This window comes from Brachionichthys hirsutus, chromosome 7 (assembly GCF_040956055.1).
Source record: "Brachionichthys hirsutus isolate HB-005 chromosome 7, CSIRO-AGI_Bhir_v1, whole genome shotgun sequence".
In the NCBI taxonomy this organism is placed as follows: domain Eukaryota; kingdom Metazoa; phylum Chordata; class Actinopteri; order Lophiiformes; family Brachionichthyidae; genus Brachionichthys; species Brachionichthys hirsutus.
Genome location: NC_090903.1, coordinates 11545142 through 11572767, shown reverse-complemented (window position 1 = coordinate 11572767; position 27626 = coordinate 11545142). Strand labels below are relative to the sequence as shown.

The 27626-nt window shown below is 46.8% G+C and overlaps 1 protein-coding gene across 1 annotated transcript; it reads right to left on the bottom strand.

The window, feature by feature from the left end:
• Window positions 1–27626, bottom strand: akt3a (v-akt murine thymoma viral oncogene homolog 3a). Its single transcript, XM_068741704.1, has 13 exons — window positions 27581–27626; window positions 13237–13362; window positions 11291–11402; window positions 8961–9105; window positions 8412–8543; window positions 7838–7903; window positions 6801–6869; window positions 4853–4975; window positions 4058–4186; window positions 813–1027; window positions 460–547; window positions 159–261; window positions 1–86 (listed from the first exon to the last, which is right to left on the bottom strand). Exons 1-13 carry the CDS (start codon window positions 27624–27626, stop codon window positions 1–3), a joined length of 1440 nt encoding a protein of 479 aa, XP_068597805.1.

Below are 27626 nucleotides of genomic sequence, written 5' to 3'. Positions count from 1 at the left end.
TCATTCCCGCCCGCTGGCCGAGTAGGAAAACTGCGGGAAGTGCGGTCGTCTCTCGTTGTCCAGACAATCCATCCCGTCCTCGTCAACTACAGGGAAACGTGGATTCAGTGATAGTTAATAAACGCGAGGATTATAATCCCCGATGTGTGGACGCTCACATTTCTCTGGTGGGGTGATCGTGATGGTCTGGGCTGTGAACTCCTCGTCGAAGTATCTGGTGTCCGTCTCCGAAGACACCTGAGGCCTGAAGGGAGGGACCATCTGAGGGAGTGAAGCAGGAGGAAACGTTCCAATCTGAATGATGACGCCGGATTACGTCCTCGCGTGCATGAATGTGTTCCAGAAATTAACCCCGAGCCTCCGCGTGAACACAAAATAACTTTTGAGTCCTACTTTACTCAAGACGGTACAAAACAACGCGGCGCACACGCAGGACGAAACCATCCTGTTGCTCCGCACCTTTTTATCGTAGACATCCTGCCAGTCGACTCCAGAGAAAAAGCTGTGTCTCATTATTTCTTTAGCGTCATCTGGACCTCCACCAAGCCTGCAGGAGAGAGAAGAGGAATAAAACTGGACGGAGACCAAACGGAGCACCGTCTGATTTGAGTGAACAGAAAGTGATCACACCTACGATGTAATCAGAGGAAATGAGGAGATATTTATTACTTCCTTCAGCAAAAGGAGGTAATGAATCAAGTTATGTGCTTCAAATACGGACAAATAATCAACGGGAAACGGGAACGAGGTGATTTTAGGCGAATTATTTTGGGATTATTCGTGTTCCCTCGTGGCCACACGCGGACACGCACCGTTTGTTGGGGTCTTTGATGAGCAGGCCAGACAGCAGAGACTTGGCGTCCGACGACAGCGTCCTCGGGAACTTGATCTCCTCCATGAGGATGAGCTCAAACAGCTTCTCGTGGTCCTGGTTGTAGAACGGCAGCCGGCCGCACATCATCTCGTACGTCACCACGCCCAAACCCCACCAGTCCACCGCCCGTCCGTAGTCGTTGTCCTCCAGGACCTGGGAAGAGCAAAGAAGGAGGAGTAAGCAATCCCCGCTGGGTTTGTTTGTTTTGTTTGTTTTTTAAACGGGGACATTTGTTTTATTGGACATCTGTTTTGTTTTTCTGCATTTTTGCGTTTATTTTATTGGACAATACAGACAGCCCAAGGTAATCAATGAAGAGACAGACGAAGGAAGGACCGCAGGAGAGCGAGTCTGCCATTTCCCTTGAGGGAAGGGGGGGGGGGGGGAACTGGGAAAGCGGCTGCAGAGATAACAAGAACCAGGATGTAGACGCCCCCCCCCCCTCAATACACAGACGCAAACATACAGAGGCAGACATCGTGGAATGGCGGGCCTTCAGAGACCCGTTACAGTGAGGAGGTCTGTGTCCTGGCACGGTCCACCCCTCTGGCTCCTGCCAGCTCTCTCTGGCACACGGATGCTCTCCTGGCAAGGACAGACGGGACCGTCCCTGGACGGGAAAAGGCAAAACAGCCCGCGACACGGGTCAGGGCCCGTCCAGCCGCCGAGCTGGCGAGCACAGGTACTGTACAGCGCCGACCGCGAGCACGAGGAGGGGAACGCGACACCGTGGAAAAATGTCTCTCCTCTATCAAAGTCCAGCACCCGGGGTGCCTTCTGACTCCCATCTCCTGCCCGGCTTGTCCCGGCTTGTCCCTGCTTGTCCCGTCTCCTCCGTCTCGTCTCTCCCTGCCTCCCCTCTCCTTTAATCATGTCTTCCCTCGCTTTCTCTTCCATCCGGTGCATTCCTGCGTTCCTCACCTGTGGAAGAACGCAGAGGAGGGTGGGTTGAGGAAGGGATGGATTTCGGGAAACGTCGAGGCCCTCGTCAGCATAATTACTTATCAACGTGACACGTGCGTGTGTAAAAGCGTGCACGTTGCACGTACATGAGTGTGACTGACTGACTGACATCTTGCCAATAATAATGGAGTCTCACTGCTAATAATGGACAAGCCAGGGTGGACGTGCGTGCGTGCTAACAGACAGATCGGGAGAGAGTTGCTGCTGTTGTCCCTCATAATGTCCCGCTACTAAAGTGTCAATGATGCAGGCGGCTCTGGACAAGTCGCCATGAGCGTGGAAGTGAATACGAGTTGTGTGTGTGTGTGTGTGTGTGTGTGTGTAACACTTCATGGTCACCCGTTTGGCAGCAGCAGATCTGAGCTGAGGGAATGAAGCATGCCGACAGCTCCAGATAGACTATTGATTGGTGCTGCTGAAGGGAACACTGGCTAAGACTGCTGGGAGACTGTCAGGAACAAGCACACACACGCACACACACACAAACAGCAGATGGAATATTTATCCGCCCTCATCAAATTCCTAAAGTTTTGAGAGTCAGACAGATGAGGAGATATTTGGTGCATTACCATCCCGGCACCTTAAGGAGGGACACACACACACACACACACGCACTCACACACACACACTCACACACACACACACACACACACACACACACACACACACCGCTGTATATGAAATGCAGAGCAGCCTACAAGACTTTCGGATGCTGAGCTACACAGGTACGACCGATTCTCTGTACAACGGTGGAGAAATACTAGATGGCCAGCCGGCCATGTTTATGTATGTCAGTATAAAGGTGTGTGTGTGAGTGTGTGTGTGAGAGTGTGTGTGTGTGTGTAGGTGGGTGTGTGTGTCCTGGGACCAAAAAAAGTGGTAGCAGCTCGGTTGCAGGCAGGGAGCAGATTAATCCACACAGAGCCAGAATGCTGCACCAAAGCCCTGGGCATGGAGGCGTGTGTGTGTGTGCGTGTGTGTGTGTGTGTGTGTGTGTGTGTGTGTGCGCGCGTGTGTGGGTGCGTGTGTAAGAGAGCGAAACCTGTGTTTATGTATGTTAAATAAAGAGACACAAAAAATAAATAGCACAAGACAGAGGATGTAGGAAAGGAGAGGAGTTCAGAGTTCATGTCGACTAACATCATTCACTCTGATTGGCTCAGAGCCGACTGTGCTGCTCTGTTTATGGCACATTTACAGTAAAAAAAAAAATCACAATGGCCGACATATAAACCATACTGACAAAACAAAAATAAACATACAAACACATGGAAAGGGCCCAGATCCATCCCAGCTGACACCTAAAAAAAACAACCCAAATAGCCACCGTGAAATGTGTCAAATACAAAATATGAGAAAACATAAAAACACTCTCCATGTGTTTCCTCTGATCCTGCTCCATGCCTATTGTCCGTTAATCACGCATCATTCTTCTTTAGTTGTTGACTATCCTCGAAGCAAACGACGACGGCCGACGCTCGGAACGTCGCGTCACTGAGGTGTTTGTGCAGGAGCTCCTTCAGCAGAAACAAAACCCTCTTCTTCGCTCCTCGTCTGCCCTTCTCAGTGACAGCGAACCCGGGAAGTGTCTGAGTGTCCATCCTGTAACCCTGAAATATCCTTTCCCTTCTCATCCTCCCATGTCTTCAACCCCCACCTCCCCCTTTCTCTTTTTAAGCCCGGCTACTTTGCATCTCGGCAACTTGGCTCAGAGCAAACTGAGTTATTTTTACACGCGGGCGGGCGAGCGGAGCGCGCGGGCGGGTGAGCGGCGGCGGCGGTGTAGATTTCCAGGTTTTTTCCGAGCACCTTCCTCCAACCTCGCCCATCTGCCGCCATCTGCCTCGCTTTAGCCCGCACTTTCTACTGCAATCACACACACACATAAATGCGCACAGACGCACATCCTGTGAAAAAATAACCAACAGCCTCCAATCAGCTTTTGGCACACAAAGGAAGGGACTCTTGGAAAAAAAAAAAAAAAAAAAAAAAGGCACAAAACGCTGCGCCAAATTGTCCTCCATACTTTTTTTTCAAGTGGGATCCACACTATGCCTCTCCCCTCCCGCCTTCATCTCCACATCTACATCGCTCGGTCTGCACCCACCCACAGTCCTGCAACACTCGCCAGGAGATCCGCCGGCCTTCGCTTGACTACCCAGAGGCAAAACCGAAAACCAATTAAAAACAAAACACAATGAGAAGAACCCCAAAGGTCACCTCAGGCGCAAGGTACTCCGGGGTTCCACAGAAGGTCTTCATGGTAGCAGCGTCTGTGATGCCCTCTTTGCACAGGCCGAAGTCCGTGATCTTCATGTGGCCGTCTTTATCCAGCATCAGGTTTTCCAACTGGAATGGGAAAAAATACACACAGAAAATCCCCACGAATCAACTTTGGCACACTGGAATCTCGAAATCCACTGCAGCAAGAAGAGAATTCCGAAAACCTTTTTTTTTTTCTTTTATGATTTATGATTTATAATATTTAAATTTCCTTTCTGAAGGAAAGCGCCTATATTACTTCCTCTGTAATGTGAAATCAAACGTTAACTGCGCTGGTAAAATAAAACTATATTGTATAATACTGTAAGAAGCCGCGTCCTGGCGGGACACAACACTCAGACACACAACTCCAAGCAGAGGAGGGAAATAAACTTCCGGCGTCGAGTGAAGCCACTCAACCTTTTAATTTTAATGGCTGAAGTGTTTTCTTGCTCTCAGTCTGCCCCCCCCCCCCCCCCCCCCCCCCGTTTTCTTGGATACTGCGAGCAGGGCTGGGGCCAAGGCTGCCGGGCAGACGCTCCGACAGAGCCATCTACCTACATCTGTGGCATCAGCACCCCCCCCCCCCCTCCCCTCCCCTCCCTCGGCCTCCAAAGCTTCTTCTCTGCTTTACTTCTGTGTGGGTTTGTCCCCACGGTGGGGCGCCTTTTTTAAATAAAAAAAAAGGTTTCTCTCTCAAATATGTGATAACTTTCATCCATGCCCCCCCCCCCCCTCTCTGTTTCTGTTTACCTTGAGGTCCCGGTACACAATCTTGGCCGAATGCAGGTAGTCGAGAGCCGAGACGATCTCGGCGCCGTAGAAGCGAGTGCGCTCCTCTGAGAACACCCGCTCTCTCGATAAATGGAAAAACAGCTGCAGGAGAAGAAGGAAAAAGAAGAGAGAGCGGGTGAGAGAGGAAGAGAAAGACAGCAGGGACGGGCGAGAGAGGAAGAGAAAGACAGCAGGGACGGCGCAGCAATAATTACTGATTTATTGGAGGAAATTAGCACAACACAAACTGGCTGCCCGCACCGTATTGAGATGATAGATAGTGGAGGGGCGGACGAGTAGGGGGTGTGTGTGCGTGGTTGGGGGGTGTGGGCGTCTCGGAGGAGGGTGGGTAGAGGCACTCGGCAGCTGGCGCCTCATCTAGAAGCCCCCCCCCCAACACACACACACACACACACACATACCTACCTCTTTCCATGTCACCCCCTGGGCTCGGTTGGCATGGAGCTGGCGTTGAGTTTGCCGACGGGGCCAAATCAAGGGTTTAATCAATACACCATTCTAGTTAAAGACGGGCCGACCGCCGCCGCCGCCGCCCCCGCCCCCACCTGCACCCCCCTCTCATCCCAGCAGCCTCCAGTGCGGCCCTCATTAGTGGCCTAACTGGCCTTGCCCCCTTAGCTTTCGTCTGCTCCTCTGTTCATCACTCAAGTAGTTGTATTCCAAGGTGTTCTGACCTCCTGCCCCCCCCTCCCCCCATCCACCCCAGTGTGCCATTTTATCGCTCACCAGTCACTCTCTCTCTCTCCCCCTTCCAGGCTGTCAATTGTCAAGTTATCATTGTCTCACATGTGCCACAGAAATGGCTTCAGCCTGCTGCGGCACACAAGTCAAAGTCATACAAATTACCCACAAGGCCAGGGGGCGCACATCTCCCCATTAATTGTTCAGGGAGGTTTGCATATGGCCGCTGGAGTGATGCTCTAAGACCACCTTGCTCAAATGGTGCTGGCATGTGTGTGTGTGTGTGTGTGTGTGTGTGTGTGTTTGATGGTGGTGTGGTGAGATGTGGTAACACGACAGGTGGGCCTTCATCAATGTACTGGCAGCTGTGAATATAGCAGGTTTGTAATGGGTTGTGTGTGTGTGTGTGTGTGTGTGTGTAGCACATTTGGTCACAAATTGTCGGATGAGGTAAAACTTCACCCTGTGTGTGTGTGTGTGTGTGTGTGCGCGCTCGTCCACGTTCGAGTGTGACAGAGTCTGCAGGTGTGTGTTTGCTGGCTGAACTGCCTAACTAACTGGGAGGGGAGCAGGTGACGGTTACACTGAGGGAATGAACCGAGATTGCAAAAAAAAAAAAAAAAAGAAGTGGGGGAATCCAAACTCATTTTGTCTCCGACTGTCATTCTGGCTCTACCTGCCCCATAGGTGTGTTCACAAATGGATGCGGGACAGGAGAGAGGGTGGAATGAAAAAGAAAGATGAGAAGGCGAGTGAGAGGCCAGTTGGCTGGTAAATTAACGGAGTTAGGATGCAATCAAAGAGTAAAAATGTGCCACTTCAACATTCAAACGTATTAACGGTCCCTTGATGAATTACAGTCACAGAATTGTAAACCTCCAATTTCCTATTAGCCGCTACAAGAAATTAGCATTTATCTGAGGGAGACATTTACAAACCAAGAACACCTCTACTGCAACGGAAAACAACACACGATCATAAAAAATAATAATAATACAAAACCTGCAGGAATGCTGCTGAATGAATCATATTTCAGCTAAATATTTACTGAACAAATCTATAGATCAAAGGTTCGTCTATAAGTCCAGTCCTCTGTAGTTTCAGTTAGAGAGTGGGCGGAGTTGGTGTCTGGCGCTGTGGTTAAACCGTTTAAAGCAATACAGGATGCAAATATCCCCGTATACGCAACAACCACTGTGTGTGTGTGTGTGTGTGTGTGTCTTACCTCTCCGCCATTTACATACTCCATGACGAAACACAGGCGGTCTTTAGTCTGGAATGAATACTTCAATGACTGAAATGAGAATCACACACACACACACTGTGTTAATCACCTCCGCCGAGGGGAGGCGGAGGTTATGTAATCGCCGGCTTTGGTCTGTCTGTCTGTCCGTCTGTTAGCAAGATAACTCGAAAAGGTTCTCGATGAAATTTTCAGGAAATATTGGGAATGTTACCAGGAACAGATGATTACATTTGGGCGACGATCCAGAAGAGATCCTGGATCACTTTGAAACGTTTGTTAACATTGCAGTCAATGGAGCTTCAAAATGTGTTCCTCAATATCTCGGTTGAGGGTTAGGGTTGGTTACTTTCCATGGTTGGTGTATAAAGATACCAAGAACAATTTAGAACCTTTTGACGATGATCTAGATCGCCATGTGGGCGGGGTAAGTTCAAATATGAGGGGAATGAGCTGCTCGGCGGAGGCCTGCGCTCTCTGAGTGGACCAGTAGCACCACAGGAAGCAAGATGACTAAATGGTTTATTTTAGAGTGAATCAGTTCCATTCGAGCTAATGCAACCGGAGCAACAAAACATAATTCTATTGACTTGACTGGTGTCTGTTTGCATCATTTAAAGCCAGTAGTTGTGTGTCTTTTCTTTGGGGCAGGAAGCTGCTAAACAAAAGAAGTGTTGGTTGTCGTCTTGTGGCTGCAGGTGTGATGAGGTTAAACTCCATGTAAACTGTATTTGCTTTCACTACTGTGAGTGTTAACAAGCATTTGCGTGTGTATGTGTGTGTGTGTGTGTGTGTGCACATCAAAAAGAGCGTCAAGCTCACAGATGCGATCGTTAATGCACCACAGTTTGGCGTCTAACTCATAATTAGCCTCAGGAGAGTCAGGTATGTATAGGATCAATATGCTGTGTGTGTGTGTGAGTCAGGCATGCTTACAGATGTCGCCCTATTTGCGTAAACACACACACACACGTGTGTGAATTGAAAGAATTGAGGTTCTGTGCATGTGAGGAACTCACGGTGAGAAAGGGGTGTCTGGTGTTTTTGAGGACTCTGCTCTCCGTGAGTGTGTGAGCCACTTCATCCTGCAGATACGGAAAAATCATTTTCAATGCAGCCAGTTAGGGATGAAGTATTGAGGCACTTTATGAAATACAGGCGGCCCTCATTTAGCGACGACCCGGAGTTAGGACGAGCAGCTGCGTTATGAGTGAGTACGTAGGTATGTACGGTATAAATGGCCTATGTGCATGCAAATATAAACATTCTTTCATTCATCGATTCATTTTCACGTCCGCTTTAGCCGCCTTCCGGGTCACGGGCGTTGCTGGAGCCCATCCCAGCGTTGCTATGGGCGAGAGGCGGGATAAAAACCGGACGCGTCGCCAGCCCATCGCAGAGTAAGAGTTTTTGGCCACATTTGTTTGTTGGTCCAGTTGTCAATCAAACGGGAGTTTTGTTTAGCGACAACATCGTTTCGAGACATAACTCCGTGGTTAAGAGAGGACCACCTGTGCATTTAAAACATCAGGTACTGACGTTTGACATAAATTTATCTCGTAATGATCTCGTAAAATCTGCTACCAGACTGACCTTGGCGATGATGACTTCTTTTTTAAGGATTTTCATGGCGTAGTATTTCCCGCTGGCCTTTTCTCGGACAAGAATCACTTTACCGAAGGTTCCCTTCCCCAGCAGCTTCAGGTAGTCGAAGTCACTCATCGTCTTTGGGAGGGAAACACAGGAGGACGTCGTCCCCATCATCTTGCTCAGTATCAAAAACAGTGACCCTTGATGTTTAGACGGATTATTCATTGGTTTTACGACGCAACACAAACCTTTACCCTGAAACGAGTGAACGGTGTAAATACCCCTGGAGGCTGCGGCCGCTTAGTTTACATCATGTGTCTGGTACACATGTGACCGCCCTCCAGCCACTTTGGGAATAACACTGTGCCATCCTTTTTGTTATGTGGGCTACTTTACGTTTACACAAATCTCTAAGTGGACCATTTGAAAATTGCATGCAGTCAAAGGTAATAAACCCATTACTTGATAATAAACAGCAGGGATCATTTCTGCATTCTGAGTACAGAACGAGCGTTTGTGTGTCTTTGTGTACACCTGTCGTTTGCGTGTTACCTTGCGTTTGTGGTACGTGGTGGAAATGTCCATCTCCTCCTCGACCATGTTGTCGATGTTGGAGGTGGGGCTGCACTGGATCCTCTCTTCTTCTTGTCGCTGCAGCTTGTCAGCCACCATCTGGATGGCCTCTGTCCACTCATCTCTGCGTTTACAACACACAGGATGTAGTTGAGTGTTTGAGGGACGCGCATGAGACTAGTGGACTTCATATTCTAAAGGACTGCATCATCCACAGAACATTCACATGTTAGAAGGCTTCCATTTTGTTTTGTTTGTTCCTTCCATATAATACTACACTTCTGGTTGTGTTATTGCCCCTGTAACTCTGTTTATCTGAGATCATCCCAGGTAACAGTATAAAGGTGTGAATTATAAAACCTACGGATTCTCCCGTAGCATGGATAGTGCACTTACCGGTATTAATCCATGTTTTTAAAGGCGCTAAAAAGTGTTTTCAATTAACACTTGTTCAACAGAGAGGAAACACGGACGGCTTGAGAATCAACAAAATGAGCAATGATCATGGAGCAGAACTAATAGCCACCAGTCTGTGCACGTGTTTAGAGAGAGAGAGAGAGGATGAGCGATTGTGTGCACAAACACACACCAATGCATTAGATGAAACAATGCATTGTTTACTAACGTTGTTCCTCCCCATTGACTTTCCATTAGTGGTGTTGTTCAACATCTGTTGAGAGAAAATGTGAATGAATGAGTGAATTTATATTTGTGTGTGTGCGTGTGTGTGTGTGCTGCCATCATTTACAGCAGGATGTGTAGACATATTAAGGCTGCTTAACGATGATGAATAAAACCGTTTATATTTATATTAACCGGAGATTTTTGTCCACACAACTCTGGTGATTTCATTGAATCACTGGTGATTACAACTAACATTTAAGATTTTAAACATGCTAAAATGAACTTGTTGTGTTACATGCAAGCATCACATGTCAGCAGAAAACGGAGGTGAGGTGCACCAAAGACGATATTCAGATATTCAGAGGGGAGGCTTTTCCAGAAGACGGTAATAATTCAATCTGTTTGACTCCCAAACAATCACCCCCCGTGTCTTTGTTTTGTTTTGAGTTAGATGCACATATGTTTCCTTGAGGGACCCAGAAGAACACTCGGTCTGAACTTAAGCAGCAGAGTGTGTGCTAAGCGTTTGTGTGTGTTTTGGAGATCTGAATCCTTTTCTGCTGCAAAGACTTCTGAGTGTACCCTACATACTCCAAAACAAGGGCAAACTCAAGTTACACTCCATATACGACAATGGAGCACTCAATCTGTGTGTGTGTGTGTGTGTGTGTGTGTGTGTGTGTGTGCGCAGCGACATGAAAAGCAATGGGAACTCTCTCAAGGTCAGGCAACAGATAAATGCTTCCTCTCTTGGATAGAGTGTTTTTTGTATAATGAGTTGTGTTTTTTTTTTGCTAATGAGAGATAATGGGCCTGCCTACATTCGGGCACAACGCCAACACGTGCAACCCTCTCTGTTCACAGCTGGGGCTGCGGTAGCTGGAGCCCTGCCAGCACCGGTACAGTACAAAAAACTAATACACACAAATAAATACCCCAGTTGTGGCGCGCACGCGCGCACACACACAGGGAGCGACACACACACACACATCTGGAGCTCACCGTCGTCCCCTAACGAAATAGATTGGTAATAATCTCATTAAAACATTAAAATAATAGAAAGTTTTATAATGACTCAAAAATATCTATTTGATTATCGGATTACAAAGCGACATATAACAAAGTTGGACAGACAGCTGCAACACTCACACGCATGTACGTTAAACACACACACACACACACACACACACACACACACAAACTCAAAGGATGCACAGAAGCATCTGTGGTCTTCTGGGCAAAGCTGTTCATTTTCTGGAGATAAACACCTCAGCTCCACAGAAAGGAACCGAGCAGCTGGAGAATTTATGCCACCGCTACTTGAAAGGTCTCCTTCCACTCGGTCTCCCTCACATAAACTCTCCACAGCGCCACTGCCCTTTGATGTTACCTTTACCCACATGGTGCATTCGTTTTTAAACTATCTTTAGTCTACGGTTGTGGTCTTTTTGGAAGTTTTTCAGTTTGCGCTGGAATGGAACTAAATGCAGTCCGATGAAGGTGAACATGCACATATATAATAATAATAATGTTTTATAGGCAACATTAACGGTGAGTTCAAGCTGCAGTCGTGAGAGAGTACTCCTTCAATAACCTAAACTCATGAACAAGGTTTATTTCTCTCCTCTGGTATTTACAGGATGGAAAGTTGGAGGAAGCATCCTTTCTTGTTCGTGACAACTGACCTCTCCTCAGGCGAGTCCACGTGGAAAGTCCTCTCGATGACGGTGGTCCACTGGAGGCAGCGTATGATGAAGGTGTTCGGCTTCGGCCTCTCCGTCTTCATCAGCTGGCATTCTGAAAGCGGCAGCCAGAAGTTCAGCGCAGCGAGAGAGAAACGAGCTCCCAACTGTGCCCTCATTTACATTCCCACCGAGTGTATTTTAAATTGTGTGTCATTTGGGTTAGGGTTAGATCAGATAGGGTTAACTAGTCTTCTTAAGACTTGTTAGACGAGAGTATTTGTCTGTAGTGACCAGGTGGGGCTGTGAGATTACTGTGGGAAGGAATGCATCTTCATCAACGCTGAACGCGCCATCCTCTGACCTCTGACCTCTCCGACTCGTCCTTCGTTCTCCATAAATCAGCTTCCATTTTCTCTCTGCCCTCTGTCTCTTGTCATCCTCTCTTTGCACTCTCTCCTTCCCTCTCCCCTCCTCTCCTCTCCATCCTCGGCTATCCCCTTTTTCCAATTCCTTTCTGTTTATGTGTGGCACAACGCAGCGGGTCGCGGCTCATCCCAAATATAAACAGGAAGGTCAATGACGGCATCGCTCAGGTCGAACACGCGGCGGCGTTTCATTGTGAATTTACATGCACACTGACTTGTGAGCTTGGCCTGCTGTGCTGCAGAAAACAAGGTCATGCTATGGTCCGATGCCAAAAACACACCAATACTCACACGCACACACAATAGTGATATTAAGGTTAGAAAGTTAGCCAAAATTGGCTTGTTTACCACAACAGGCCATTATGAAAGCGGTTAGTGGGTGTATGTGAGTGTGTGTGTGTGTGTGTGTGTGTGTGTGTGAGAGAGAGACAGGCTTGTATGCATGAGTCTCCCTGCAGGGAACAGGCCTGTACCATCGCTGCTCCATCTGACCACTTCTGTTGTTTAGACGCACGCACACGCACGCACGCACGCACGCACACACGCACACACGCACACACACACACACACACACACACACACACACACACCACCTGGCCTCCCAGCTTTGGGCAACAGATGTGGCCGTGCCAGCGTTGTGCCAAGCAGCCGAGGCCGGATGTACGGCCTGGCTTGTCCTCCTCGCAAACTCTTTTCTCTCTCCTTTTTCCTCACTCTCCAATCCCGTCTTCATCTCCTCCTCCCTGCCTGTTCAGTTTTGATGATCATCCTCTCCTCCCTTCAGCTCCCCTCATTCTTCCATTTCTGCACTCTCTCCTCCTCACACATTCAGTTTGCGCTTCCTCTGCCCCCTCAGATGGACCACAATCACACATTCCCCTCTTCTTCTACGCTCAGTTGCTGGCGTACACCGTCTGAATCACTGTGTTCAGTACATGTTGATCAGTACAGTAGCCATTGCGTCAGTCTCAGTGTTATACCAGCTTGTGCGTAAAATACATTAGAAGCTGCATTTACTGTATGAACAATGGGAGGTGATGGTAATGAGACATTATAATCATTAATCCCGTTAACTCATTAGCTAGCTGGTTAATTACGAGTCCGTGCAGCTTGCTAACCAGGTATAGACAGTTAATCAGAGCCTTCAGTGAATTGTTTAGAGCACAGTGACGACCGACAGAATGCTTTGACACGCTACGAGCTATTTGTCGACTATTTCACTGTGGCTGTGATGAAATCACAAGAACATTTCACGGCGCACTGCATGGCAGATGTGATTATGGGCATTTAAGGAAAGAAATATACAATGACAAATGAGGAGATATTGGCTATTACAAGTCTGTCAGCTGGAAAACGTGGGTTCTGTCCGCAGGCCAAAGCGGGCCCACGTCCGACCAGCGGCACGGAGCCTGCAGGAGGGAAATCTGCTAGCATGGGATGGACGGGCAGACAAACTGCAGCTCTGTGACTGATCAATGTATGGATAGGGCTGCTCTCATATCGGTGTGGTAGCTGACATACTTGCTACAGAGAAGTTATTTAGAGGGTAGGGCAGGTCAGCATCCTGAGGTTTCTCCTTGTAGCCGATGAAAGAGCCGTCTGTCTTCAGCAGGAAGTATCTCGGTCGCCAGTTCTTTATGTATTCACCTGCAGGACAACATAGAAGAACATATTAACGGCTTCAATCCGCCGGTTGGTGCCATAACAGCTGAAATCATGAGGGCAAAAGTGATGATGATGATGATGATGATGATGGTAAAGGGACTAATGCACTAAAGGGTAATCATCCTCAAATGGGTAATAACGGCAATGATGTTGGGGGTGATGATTTTAATTACAGATTTTATTCCCTAGAAAGATAAAGTCCGTTCAATTCTCATCTGTCCAAAGCACATCACACACACACACACACACACACACCTACACACACACACACACACACACACACACACACACACACACACACACAGTGTCCCTATGACTCCCACAGTGCTTGCCAGATTCAGATGGGATTATCATGTAAAAAATGACAAAAACATGTTTACCAGCACAACAACCAAACCCTCCCTGCCAGGAGCATCATCTGGCTGCTACGCGGGCAGGTGTCGAGGTGACGACCTCTGTAGCACGCACACGCCGCACACACACGCACACACACACACACACACACACACACACGCCGCTCACACATACGCAACGATAGACACGAACTACTGGTCAAAGAGGAGCGAAGAGCGGTGACACGACACGTGACGTGAAACCCTTTTCAGCCTGCAACAACAAACAACAACATCTGCTGAGCATCTGGTGACAGAGTATCACCCAACTGGGGCGGCACCACAGCTTGGTCAGATGACCCCGCTGCAGGATTACGCCAGTGTCAAGTATGTCCACACCACAGAGGCGGATAACAACACTGCAACCTGTGCTGGATGCGCGCATACACACACACACACAGACACACACACACACACAGAAAGTACGGTGCACGCCTGTGGATTCACGCATAGCTAGGGTACAAATACAGGAAATGCAACACCTTCCAAAGCCAGGCACTTTCCCACACACACACACACACACACACACACACGGGCACACACACACACACACACACACACACACACACACACGGGCACAATTATTCCATTCCTTTAAACACACAAGGACATGCACGCACCTTTAATACTAAGAGACTACTAAGGTTAGCACGTAAGGGCCCATAAACACACGGTCACCCCCCCCCCCCCCCCCGTCACACACACACCCTTTTTAAGCTAATTCACTGGGAATGGGAAACAGACAGTGTGTTTATGCGTGTGTGTTAAATTTGTGACATCCATTTAAAGCGGTAATGACAGCAGGCTGCGCTCGTTAACACGTTGCAGAAAAACACCTGCTCCGCTGAAGGGACCGTCGGTACCTCTGAGTGGTGCCGTGTGCGTGTGTGTGTGTGTGCGTGTGTGCGTGTGTGTGTGTGTGTGTGGTGCTGCCGGTGGTTAACGGCTGATTTGAACCGCCACACAGAGACACAGAGAGACACGGATAACAAAACGCTGCTGGGCGCCAGTGCATCATCAGAATTACCACATCACACCTCGCCCTCCTCTCAGACTCTCTCTCTCTCTCTCCTCACAAAACCCACCCACTCGCCCCTCCCTCTGCCGTTCCCTTCTCCTGTCCTTTCAGAGATGAGCATCTCCTTTGAATCACTTGCCTACTGTGAGAGGGGCTGAATGGGAAGATGCGGGAGGAGGAATGGAGAGACGCATCAGGAAAAAGAAAAGAAAAGGAATTTGATGTTGCGCGTGAGCGAAAGGAGAAAACCAAGGATGCGCGTGACGCGTTGCTCTCAGCATCCGCGTACTTTGTGAACAAATGCGAGTGAACTCAACAGTTGTGTTATCAATGTGTAGTATTTGTTTTATTTGGGATGCACAAGTGTGAGATCAAAATCGATACAACACAATGCAAGCAGGAAGATCGTGTGAAACGGCCCCGATTGCACCTCATGGGAACTTCTGAGGTCTTAATTGTGATGTTGGTGAAAGTTCAGAGCCACGCGTGTGAGTGAATGACGCAGGAAAGCGATAATGTGGACGAGACAACCCAGTTAATAACTTGGAGGCAGGAGAAAGACGTACTGACGGACAAAACGGACAAAACGGACGCGGATAAAGAGAACCGATAAAACTATTACAAACTGGCAGAGATGACGGGCTGCTGGTTCAGGTCCAGTCAGTTCTCTGAATCCGTTTCTAGTTGAAGTGTCCAACCAATGGAAGTCTGTGGCTGCCCCCCCCCCCCCCCCCCCCAAATCACTCAGCAGTCCAGTATAACTGAAAACATTTAAGCAATTCTTCTGGCCAGGCCGAGACAGCATACGTGTGTGGTGTGCGTGTGTGTGTGTGTGCGTGTGTGTGTGGGGGGGGGGGGGGGTACACGTCCACTGGGGTGTAGGTGAGGGGGCAGCCAGGGGTGGCACAGACGGAGAGAGGAGATGGACAGTTGTCTGCACATGCCGCTCCAAACAAACACACAAACCAACACAATTCAGTTTCTACTGCTCCAATTCTCCGACTGATCCAATGGTGTTCTGTCAAGCTATCCCATCTTGGCCCTGCCTGTAATGAGTCCAGCAAGCTCTCCCACTCTGGACAGCTTGTCTGGGGAGCCACATGTCTCTAGTTTGGACTGCTGGAAAAAAACTGAACAGCCGGTCTCCTTCCCACACCATCTCTCTCAAACTCCTCACTTCAGTTTCATTTAGTTTTCTGCACAAGTTTACTTTTCCCTTAAGGCCAATTAGTAAAAACGACACAATTCGGTGCTTAAGACAACAGGAGTCTCTTGTTTCTTGTTAGAACAACAGGATATCAGTAACACAGGACAACGTGGGTGATCTGGAAGATCCAAGAGCAGATATTTAAAAGGAGAAGATAAAACATTTGAAGTGTATTTTAATTCCGGGCCCATTTTGTGGAGCCGTTCCAAAGGATTCTTTTTGGATGCTCTGAATCTTCCTGTAACATTTTAATACAATATTTAAACAAATGAAAACATCTGAAGCTATAAACATAAATCACAAACTACATCCATACCACACTTTGTATGATTTATATGCAGCGTTGGAAAACTCCTCCAAGCCTTGTATGTTTGCTTTCAGCTTTAAGGAGTAAAAAAAAAAAAAAAAAAAAACTGGACTTTTTAAAAACTTATTTAAGTATTTTGAGGAGAAACATCTTGCTGGCACATCCTCCAGTTGCAGCTTGTGGATTTAGAAGTAAGAGACGGAAATGAATCAGCTGTGACAGTTTCTGTTCCAAGCTTTCTGATTGGACAATTACAACGACGCACTGACTAACCGTCACTCAATTAGCAGGTTGATTAAATATTCATTTCAGGACAGAGTTGGGGGGAAACAAGAGAGAGAATCAGAGAGTGAGAAAATATGAGACAGGTAAAAAAAAAAAAAAAAAAGAAGAAAAAGACAGGTACAACTGAAACTCAGCCAGGAAAACAGAGACACAAGTTTTGTGTCTTCGTCTCACTCCTCCGGGACACCGACACACTCCTCAGCTCGGGTCGCCATGTTTTTCCGCTGAAATCAAGACAGGAACGCAGGAAAACCTTGATGACAATAAAATAAATAACTGCGTGACTATGCGAGCGCACCAGCCATTTGTTAATCAACCCAAACAGGGATTTAATTTAATGCTTTGGCGAGGCTGCTGCTGCTATGCAGATGGCGTAGGGACGGGGCTGTGTGACTGGCACTCTGGGAGCTGGAGGGGTGGTGTATGGAGGAAGGGGGGAGGCGGATGGAGGGGAAGAATCTGCCACGTTCCAGCACATACACAGCAGCTCACCGGCAAGGGGAGGAACACGCCGTCTGGCCACATGAAAACACAGCCCAACACACACACACACACACACACACATTCAGTGCGCTGCTAAAAGAGGACAGAATAAATAGCAAGTTTACTAAATAAAACTGACAAGTTGGTCTCTTTAATGGATCACTGGAGTCGCAGAGAAGAGACTTTCCCCAACCTCACAGGCAGCTCGCTCCGAGTGGCAGATAATCTACTACTGTGCCACGCTCTGATGCTGAAATTATTAAATGAACTGCTAAATTGATCTGCTGACATTAAATCAAACCGTTTTGGCGATAGACTAATCATTCAGATCATTAAGGGTGCAGGATGTTGTTATTTCAGCGGGGATTTTTTATTTATTTATTTATTTACTTCTTATTTTCTAAAATCAATTTTATCAACCAGAATTTTGTAACCCAATCATGTCCGGACAGCGTTAATTTACAAATCTCAAATTTGTTATATCTATGATAAACGTCTGTTTTTGGTCCCGATCATCTTGAATGTTACGGTTCTCGCTTTGGCAATCTCCTGATAGACAAAGGTCAGCAGGGTGCACCTTAGTGGCTGATGATAAATATATATATATATGATAAATATATATATATATATATATATATATACACGGTTTTTTTGTTTGGAAGGGAGGAAAGAAACGCTGGATAAACAAATGAGGGAAACAAGTCAGGCAAATAAGGAGGTGACTGTGTGCAGCAAAGAGTGCAGTTCAAGTGTGTGGTAAGATGCTCGTCTCAGAGTCTGTCCTACAGGAGAGGAGGTCGGATCCAGAGGAGAATTACGGTACCCGTGTTGCAGCGCCACACAGACTTAACACAAAACACTTAAAATAAGAAGACAAAAGACAAATAAAGACACTTGTGGTACATAGAGGACAGACTTTTTCATCACACGTCTTTGTGTGGCTACTACTAGTCGACTAACACCCAACCCCAGTAGTTCTAAGTTCGGCATGCTCAGACATCTTAAGACCAATCTAGGCTCTAAGCAAATCCACTTAAAGTGAATTAGTCTGTTTACCACAGTGGGCCTGGACTAGCGCTGGGTGTGTATGTGCATGCATGCTTTAAATACAGTGATCATCAATGACGCCACACAAGTGGTACTTTGTGCTACTTGTAAAGGTTCGGAGGACCTGTCTGGAAGTAGAAAAGGGAGCGGGTGGAATGAAGAGACCCATCGTATGTGATTAAGTCGTCGACAATTACAGATTGGTCGTGGGACAGGCCATTCTCAGAGCGGCCAGAGTGAGTGCATGCCCATGGGAGAGTAGCCGTCCCGAGGGGGCTCTAAGAGATTTCATCCAGCCAGCTGTACACAGCCAGATCATCCTGGTAGACTGTGCTGGATACGCACGCACACACACACACACACACACACAAAGCTGATAAAGAAGGGCACACATGAACATATAAACACTCACATCTACACACTGTGGCAGATTCATACTGCTGCACACACAAACAGAAAATGACTCCCCTATTTGTAATGAAAACAATTCCTGCACGTTCTTGTAGTCCTCTGCTTCTCTATCACCTTGCAGTACCATCATAGTCCAGTAGATGGCGGTGGCTCCTTGGAGCATGGAGGCCGCCACTGTCATCCTGACAGAGCTGCAGTGACAAGCAGCAGTCAAGATGCCTCACATCCATGTGTACGCATTTCTACATGTGGGAAATCGGTTGGCTTAAATCTCTAAGTGCATGGATTACATTGTAGTTAGCATATTAGCATCTTAGCTGGGGACCGGCTCAACACCAGCTGTCCCTGCGGCCACCAGGTCTGTACATCGCCCCCACCCTGCTACCCTGGTCAATCCTGGACCCCACAAACGCTCACAATTACTACAACACATATACAGACCCACCAGAACCCGGCTGTCTCAAAAAGAGTCACATTAATATATTTAAATACATTTCAACATACTAAATTTTACTTTGAAACTTTTTCCACAAAAAGGAAGAGATGGCAATGGACTTGTAGAAGGATACACCCATCATCACCATCATCACCATCATCACCATCATCACCATCATCCGAACAGCAGAAATAAAGACCGTTAGGATGCCTTCTAGATGTCAAGACGGTAAAAACACAACCTGAGCTCACCTATGAAAAGCCTGCATTCAAAGAACCAATGACATTAGGAATCCCGCGCTGCTTCCGTTCAGAATGCAGCGAATCCAATGTGATTAGGAAATGGAACGCTAATCACATTGTGCTGATTGCTGGTACACTGCTCGCCTCCGCTCAGTCAGACGACATTCTGTGGTGGCATAACTGATTTCTTCCTTTATTTTACACCAAAGAATTTGACATTAAATACAATATATTTATATCCAAAACACGGATACGCATTTCTAAATGTACATTCGAGTAGAAATGACATTAAATATCTATGGAAAAGGAGTGGAAGCTGTCAATCCAATCATCCTAACCCTGTCCAGCTCAGCAGTGGTGAACAGGTGTGAAGCATTATGCACGTGTGTGTGCACATGTGTGTGTGTGTGTGTGTGTGTGTGTGTGTGTGTGTTTGTGTCTAAGACTCACTTTTATTCTAGAGTGCTTGGCTTTGTATTATTAATTCATCAATGCTGGGTTGGGAGCGGCAGCTGACATTATGTATGAGTGTGTGTGTGTGTGTGTCCCCTGTAACCCCCCCCCCCACACACACACCAAGGACACATACATGCGTGGACACACTTACACACACACACACACACACCAGTCCTGCCTTATTATAAAGGTTCCATTCATGTTTTTGCACTGAAGGATCTACAAGTGCTCTCCACCTCACTAACTGCTGCTCTCCCCCCCCCCCCCCCCCCCCCCTCTACTCTACCTGTCCGTCTGTCTGTCTATTCACCTGCCCCAGAGCGCGTCCATCTGTCCATCACGTCTGGAGACCAACCCCGACTTTTCTTTGTGCGGCCAGGTGAGCGCGACGCCGACGTGCAATCACGGCGCGACACCGCCAGCCTGCTCGTGGCTCCTGGTGATTGACCAGCCGGTCTGAGCGGAGAGATTTGATCGCGGTACAAAGCTCCAGGTGAGTCACGGTTTTACAAACATAAGGAGTTCTGTGATAAGCTGCAGTTCATTCATGCTTGTAAAGGCTAAGAGACTTAATCCTTTGCCCTCACAATCACGCTCCATCACACATTTGGTTCATCTGCTGCCATAAAGACAGTTACCTAAACCACTATCCAATGAGAGAGCTCCGTGTCAGCTTATCTGACATCCATTTACAAGATGTTATTGCTCTCCTGCAGAGTTTGGAACAATAAAATCATAAAGTGATTGTAACGTGTGACTGCTGCGTGCGCGTCTGTCACACAGCAAGGTGACACGCTGACGGAAAACCACGTCTCTCCTTCAGAGCTGCTGTTTGTCATGTTGCAACTCCAGTTCAGCTAAGAGGCTGCTTCTGACAACGCGTCCACATCGGCTGGCTGACATCAGGCACTTCACGTGCACAAAGGATGTCTTTGTGCACGTGAAGAAGTTTGTTATCAAGAAAGAAGGAAAGAAAAAGTAGGAAAGAATGAAAGAAAGGCAAGAAAGAATGATTGATAGAAAGATGTCGATATGTAATATTTTGTTGTAATCAGAAGTAAGGAAATAAAATAAAATGTTTAAATGATTACATTTTTTTTGTATAAAACAAGTCCAACAACCTGTTTTAAATTAAAATACTCGACTTACGACGATAATTGGTCCCGAGGGTTTTGTCTTATGCCGCCGCCTCGGTCATAAATCATGGAGTTTTGTTTATTAAAATGATAAATAATAATATACCAAAAGAAAAAGGCTTTCTTCATGCTCAGAGGCTAACCAGTACATTATACCAGCTAAAGATAAGAGAGAAAAAATACAACTTTTGCTGGCATCTGATTATTATTATTAAATGGAAGTATGAATACTTCCTGAACTTGCCCAACTAGCCTTCAAGATGTTTAGCGGGTTCCCCTGTTCATTCGAACATAAGAACCAGAACAATATTTGAATCTAGCAGACGTTTGTCCTAATTTCTTCTCTGTTCTCCCCCCTCAGCTCTTCCCATCCAGCAGTTTGTAATTGAACCTCACGTTCTAGGCTCTGTGCTGCGAGACATCTGCACTCCATTCATTGTTTCTGGCCTTCCTTTCCGTCTCATCTTTCCTCTGCGTACACACACACAAACACACAAACACGCGCACACATTCACACACTTTTTTTTTTGAAGACAGATGGCAAGTCAACAATTGCACAGCATCAGTCTCTCAAAACACACACACACACACACACACACACACCACCCCCTTGTTGTCCTGTCCCTTTGTGCCCAATCCCCCGTCAGATGTCTTGGTTTGCTTACAGCTGAGTGTGTGCATTAGCTGCGTCCCTCTTTTCCTTGCTATATTAAGCACAAGTTTAACGGCAGCTTGGTGAGGTGCAGGTCGCGGCCAGTGGACCATACGGGGGACATTTAGCCCCTTCAGAACATTGAGCCAAGCTTCCCTGACACGATTACCACTGCCGTCCGCTTCCCTACACCAGTGCTCGATTGGGACTGGGGACTTTTGCCACGGACGGCTAATTAATGACTGGAGATTGGCAACCAGCGATGGAGGATGACAAATTCTCTTCATGTTTGTCTTCATCCTGTGTTTTTAAATCAGGCTAACTCACCGAGACTCTGAATGTTGCACACGTGTACTATGGTGTCACACTTATCCTTTTATTAGAATGTTCCAAAGTTGTGCATTTATTCACGTCTCGTATTTTCAGTGTTTCCGTGTGGCACAGCAGAAGGAAGCTGGTGGTTTAGTTAATCCTGTCAGAGACAGATTACAGGTTATAAATAGACCGACTGTCCCTTTAACTTGGCCACTGTGACAACAGGAAGAAATTCTAACCAATCCCACCAGAATATTAGCCCTTGCATATATATATATATATATATATATATATATATATTTGAGGTGCACAATTGTGATTCTGAAATCTCGGCCGCATCTTTTATCAACAATGAATGAACGACACTGCTTTACGTCATAAATATCTCTCATCCGACCATGTGGTCAAACTGTCTGCAGCTTGAACCAGATGGTACCATCGGGGTGTCCACATCGGTTCCTGTTCCAGAGGTTGTTCTCTCTGATGCAACGTGTAGCTGAGCCAGAGCGTAATAAGGAGTAGAACATGCATCAGTAGACTACCTCATGTTTCAGAGGTCTACAGCCGGTTGCAAAGGGATAATTAAAATAAGGAATCATTCAAAAACATGCAATCCAATTCACAGAATAAACTTTGGACCAATTGTTTTATATTAATTCCAAACTATTTCCTTTTCAGCTTTTGTACAGCCTTACACAGAAATCTCTAATAGTTTTAAAGGTAGAATGAATATTATAGAAGCAGCGGTAAGGTCACACTCTGGGGTCACGCCAGTTAACACCTACACTAGCTGTTAGTCACTGAGGTCGATTCAGTCACCTTTAATAAGCCAAACCACACCCCACTCCAACCCGCTTCCTCTACTGAGCCCACAACACACTCTGTCCGGGTCACAATACCTCAAGGTGTTAAACTACAGACGGCCCGGGTCTCTTCTAAACGTAGAATCTGGCTCCAATGTAAACTCAAATTGATCCGTTAGATGAGAGCCGAACCGCCGGATCGGTACTGGAACCTGCTGGAGACTAAATTGAAGTTGGCCGTTTAACAGCCTCCAACAAGCTTCTTAAGCAACGACAGCAACTGTCATCATGGGTTTGAGTACAGCCAGAGCATGGGTTTGCTCTAAAACATGAAACAGCACACTGAATATACGGTATCTGGACGACCCTGCAAGTTGAAGAAAAGTTAAAAGCAGCAATGTTCCAAACAGCCATGAGGAAACTAATGAGCACAATGAAAATGCAGTCTGGTTGAAGTCATTTATAAAACAGGAATAAAAACAGAGCACCGACTCGAGCTTCTCTTTAATTGAGGGACTGCTCCATTGCAGCTTAGCTTTGCGCAGCTTACTTTTCATTCATCGCAGTGTGAACTCTCTTCCGTATTGGTGGTGTCTCTGTACCACAAACGTTCTCACTGCCCATCGTTCCCGCTGTTTGTCAGTGAAACCTCCACAGACTGGTCTGAATGTGCCGGCGGCCTGCTCGACTGGCTGGCTGGCTGCCATTCCCTGCAGTGTAGAGTGACTCATTCTTAGGACAATGGAGACAGTTTGTAAAGCCACACTGGAACGTACACTTCCTCCGGATGTGCAAGAGGATGCCGTTCATGACAAAGGCTGCACTGTCTGCCGCCGCCCTGCGTGGCACATGTGGGCTCGAGAAACCGAGTGGACGGCAACAACATGGATAGACTGGAATAAATGGCGAATAACAATAAAAGGCTCTACAACAGAAGAGGGTGGAGGAGGAGGAGGAGGAGGAGGAGAGGAGAGAAGAAGGCCGTCACGGCAGACAGTGGCGGCGGCAGCAGAGGCTGGTGATTGATATCAGAGATCTGGCAATGCCACCTGATCCAGCCAGCCAGCCTCGAGCAAAGCAAAGAACTCACTGAACCCACTGAGCAAAGATGGCTGCCTCGCTGCACTGCACTCAACGAACCCCACAGCAGCCTGATGCATACGGCACGGCACAATGAGCTCCTAATCGCTGCGGAGAGGACGGCTTCAGACAAAGATTTCATAATCATCCAAAGAGAAAATTAAAAGAAAGCATGACAAAGTGTCACATACGGCTGTTAGCCACGGATCTCGAGGATCAGTCTCGTCCCGAGGTTGCGGTGCCATTGACCCTCAGTGATGGTAAGACACATCATTGGTGTCAATGTATTCCACCTTAGAATAGGCATTAGCATGCATTATGAAATTATGGGTCGAGGTCCAATGCATGGTCTCTGGGGAAAGGAGGAAGGGCATGATCCACCAAACTCTGAAGACAGTAAAGTGGTTTTCCTGCCTCAGCTGGTCGGAGAAAGGGGATATCCCTCATTCTTTATCCCTCTGCTTCCGTCATCCACCTCGACCGCTGGTTTTTCCTTGGGCTTGTTGCGTAACAGGAGTCCATTGAGTGAACCACAGGTGGAGCAGCCTGTTAGCGGTCAGAGGTGACGCATGCTAATCAGTCAGTGTCTCCACAAAGAGCTGCAGAGCTGATGCAACAGTGAGAGTGCTGTGTTTTCATGTTAGCATATCAAATTGAAACCGTGCTGTTTCTATGCCTCTAACAGTATTATTACGTTGTATCATTTGATGGAGTCCGATAGCAGAATCCTTTTGCCTCTCTAACAAATTATTTTATTGTGCAGATAAAATCTTCCATAAAATCCTCCATGCTGATAATCAAAAAGACGTCACAACATTTGGGTCCTCGTGCTTTCCAGTGCAATTAAATTCTCTGTTCCTCTTGTCGAATGTCACTCCTACCGCTCCTCTTCCTTTGTCTATTTAAACAAATTCCTCGCAGTAAATGTCACCCAGTTTCACTTAAAGTGACACATTTGTTTCCAGGTTCCAAAGAGCTGATGGACATGTTCTTGCTATTCATTTCACCTTGATGTCTTTCATACAGTCACATGACAACAGGCTAGGACGGATAAACTGATTTTCATATGGAGAAATGATTAGTGACCGTCTCAAGGAAGACCGGAATCATTCTGTGATCACAATTCTGCGTATTGTACACGTAGTCTTGCAAACAGTTAATGAGGAGAAGGAACAGAAACACAGTGGCCCTTAAGTGCAAATCCCAATAACAATGAGGAAAACACAACAAACTAAAAAAACACAATGGAAAATTCAAAAAATGCCACAAAAGGTCGCTAAACCAGCAACAAATGTACAAATAAACCAAAATAAACTAAACCAATTCTTTAATAATTAGGCTAAAGTAAGTCTTAGTTATAAGTTCTCTGCAGGTCAGGGAACAAAGACTCGCATTAGTACATTAATACGTGCAACGGGGGAATGTGAGCCTCATGACTTCATCACACAGGCTTGATGTTTAATGTTCTTGTCAAGGAGATGAAATTCCTTAAATTGCATGACTAATCTGATTAATCTGAAATGCCACTGTAAAAGGAAGGGTATGTACAACTCCACCTTAAACCGGTCTGAGCTTAACACGTGTGCTTGCATCTACCAGACAAAGAGGAATGGATTCATTCATTCATTCATTCATGCCACTTTGACATAACCGCATCTTATCTTATTAGTGACTTGGCAGAATACTTCTGGGGGACAGAAATTGACAGAGAGATGATGATGGTGTTCTCCCCTCTCTCCCTCAGTGTTTTCCCATCCTTCCGGGCCATCTGCTGTGCTGATGTGTGGGCTAATGCCGGTGGAGGTAACAGTATCCTTGACGACAGTGGCTGTCTGTGACCTCTGTGGCCTCACATGGGCCGACAGAAGGTAAACTGGTCTTGGATGACATGAATGAGAGCTCACGTTAGATTTAAATGTTTAAAGCACGATGAAGCGGCGCCGTTCAACTCGATACCATGAAGACAGAAACACATCAAAACTGGTGACGTTCTACTCGCAAGAATCCCTTACTGACTGCTTTACTTTATTATATTGGGATGATCTTTTTTTCATGTTTTATCTTCAACAACTCTTTCATAAAATTTAAAAACTTTAAGCATTCTAAGTTGGACTGACTGACTAACATTTTCCATTCCGTGCCGCAGATGCCTGCTGGCGATCCGCATCTGTGTGCGTATGTTAATTGGTTTGTGTGTCATGTTTGACCAATTATTCTAATGGTTATCAAGCAGAATTAACACACGCCCAAAAAACACACTGTATTTTCATCAAAGGAGTGAACGTTCCCATGCGGTTGAATGAGTGAGGATTCATCACCTACTTTGTGCTACGAATGGGGAAAACGCTTTCTTCCAAAGCCATCATTCCAGTTTACTGTCGGATCCACGAGAAACCACAAATGCCAAACGCAACAAGCATTTAAAGGAAGTACAAAAAGAACCTCTCAGAGCAATCTAGTCATGAAATCATCATCATTATCTAAAACCTACGGAGTTCACACTATGGTCAAATACTGTAGCTCTAGTGTAAGTGCATGATGCGCTACTGAGAGTCGTGTCACGAACCTTTTCATGATTGATTTTAACCTGTAGCCTTAAAAACATCAACAAAAAGCACGTGGAGTTCTGCTACTCTGCTCTCTTCCCAGTAGTTTTACTAAAATGTTTAACTCATTTTAGTCACTGTGCCGTCAACTTCACTAATTGCAGGAGACTTTAAAAGTACACGCCTCTCTACAAATTGTTCCTGTGGGGAGGTTTCATTACCTTCCCGGCTCTCTCTTGGGGCTTTGCTTCCGTAAAGGCTGCAGCCTTTGCTGCGTCGCGGCCTGTACGGCGATCACCACCCCGACCCCGCGCTTTTCCATAAAAACGGACAATAATCTCACTTATGATGCAGATAAACATTCGTATTCCTGACACAAACAAACACCCCCTTCCCCAACAACCGCTTTCACCTCCTCTCTCACGCTCTGACTGGTAGCGCTGCTTCGTGACTGGGGGCGATGAGTTCCTCTTAATATGCAGACGACTGTCTGAGGACTGCGCTGGCACGCCGGCACACACAGACCAAGATTCGCCCTTTTCCCTCGGCACTAGAGTGTGTGTAAAACGTTGCTTTATATGCGTGCGACACCTTGCAAGAGAGCATCCACTCCCTGTAGTGGTCGTAAAGTTAGCCTACATTACCCAGAAGCCCTTTCTCTATTATTTGTCCATATCACTTCCTGTTCGGTAGTTTGTTTTACACATTCCTGGACTCCATCACAAAAATTCATGGGAATGTTGCTCTTTGGTCCAACAGTCTGATATGCATACATGACAGAATCATGAAATATCATGAAATGTGGGTTTTGAAGAAGATGTATGGAATAACATGTCCTGTCCTGAAGTGCCTTGCAGTGACTTCTGCAGTCATTCTGGTGCTCCTGTGTTCCTTTATGACTTTCTGCACTTCCATTTGGTCACCGAGCCAAATGACGTTTCACGTGTTGCAATAATCACTCACTGGAACGTGCGCTGCATTTGTTTCAGAAAAGGGAAGTACTGAATGTGACTGCAGGCCTGTGCTAGTGAGCGAGATGCTAGTAGGTGCACACAGACACACAAATACAAGCACATGCAGGCAGTCATTCACGGGCACAACTTGATTCAAGCACAAACAGGCTGAGCAAACAAGCAGCCAGCCGAGCTTATACTAAAAAGACATAACACTAAGTGTGTGTGTGTGTGTGTGTTTGTGTGTGGTGGGAGTGCTCAAATTCTAGATAGACATCCATGTGATCACACACACACACACACACACACACATATCCTGCCACCTGCACGTGTGGACAGGCATGGCCAGGCTCTCCGTCTAGACAAGAAGAAGAGGAGGCTGAAGAGGAGGGAGAGCGATGGGGAGGAAGTGAGGCGCTGCTTGTACTCACCGCGTTTCTGGAGCCATCCCTCTCTAACGACGGTGACATCGCTCAT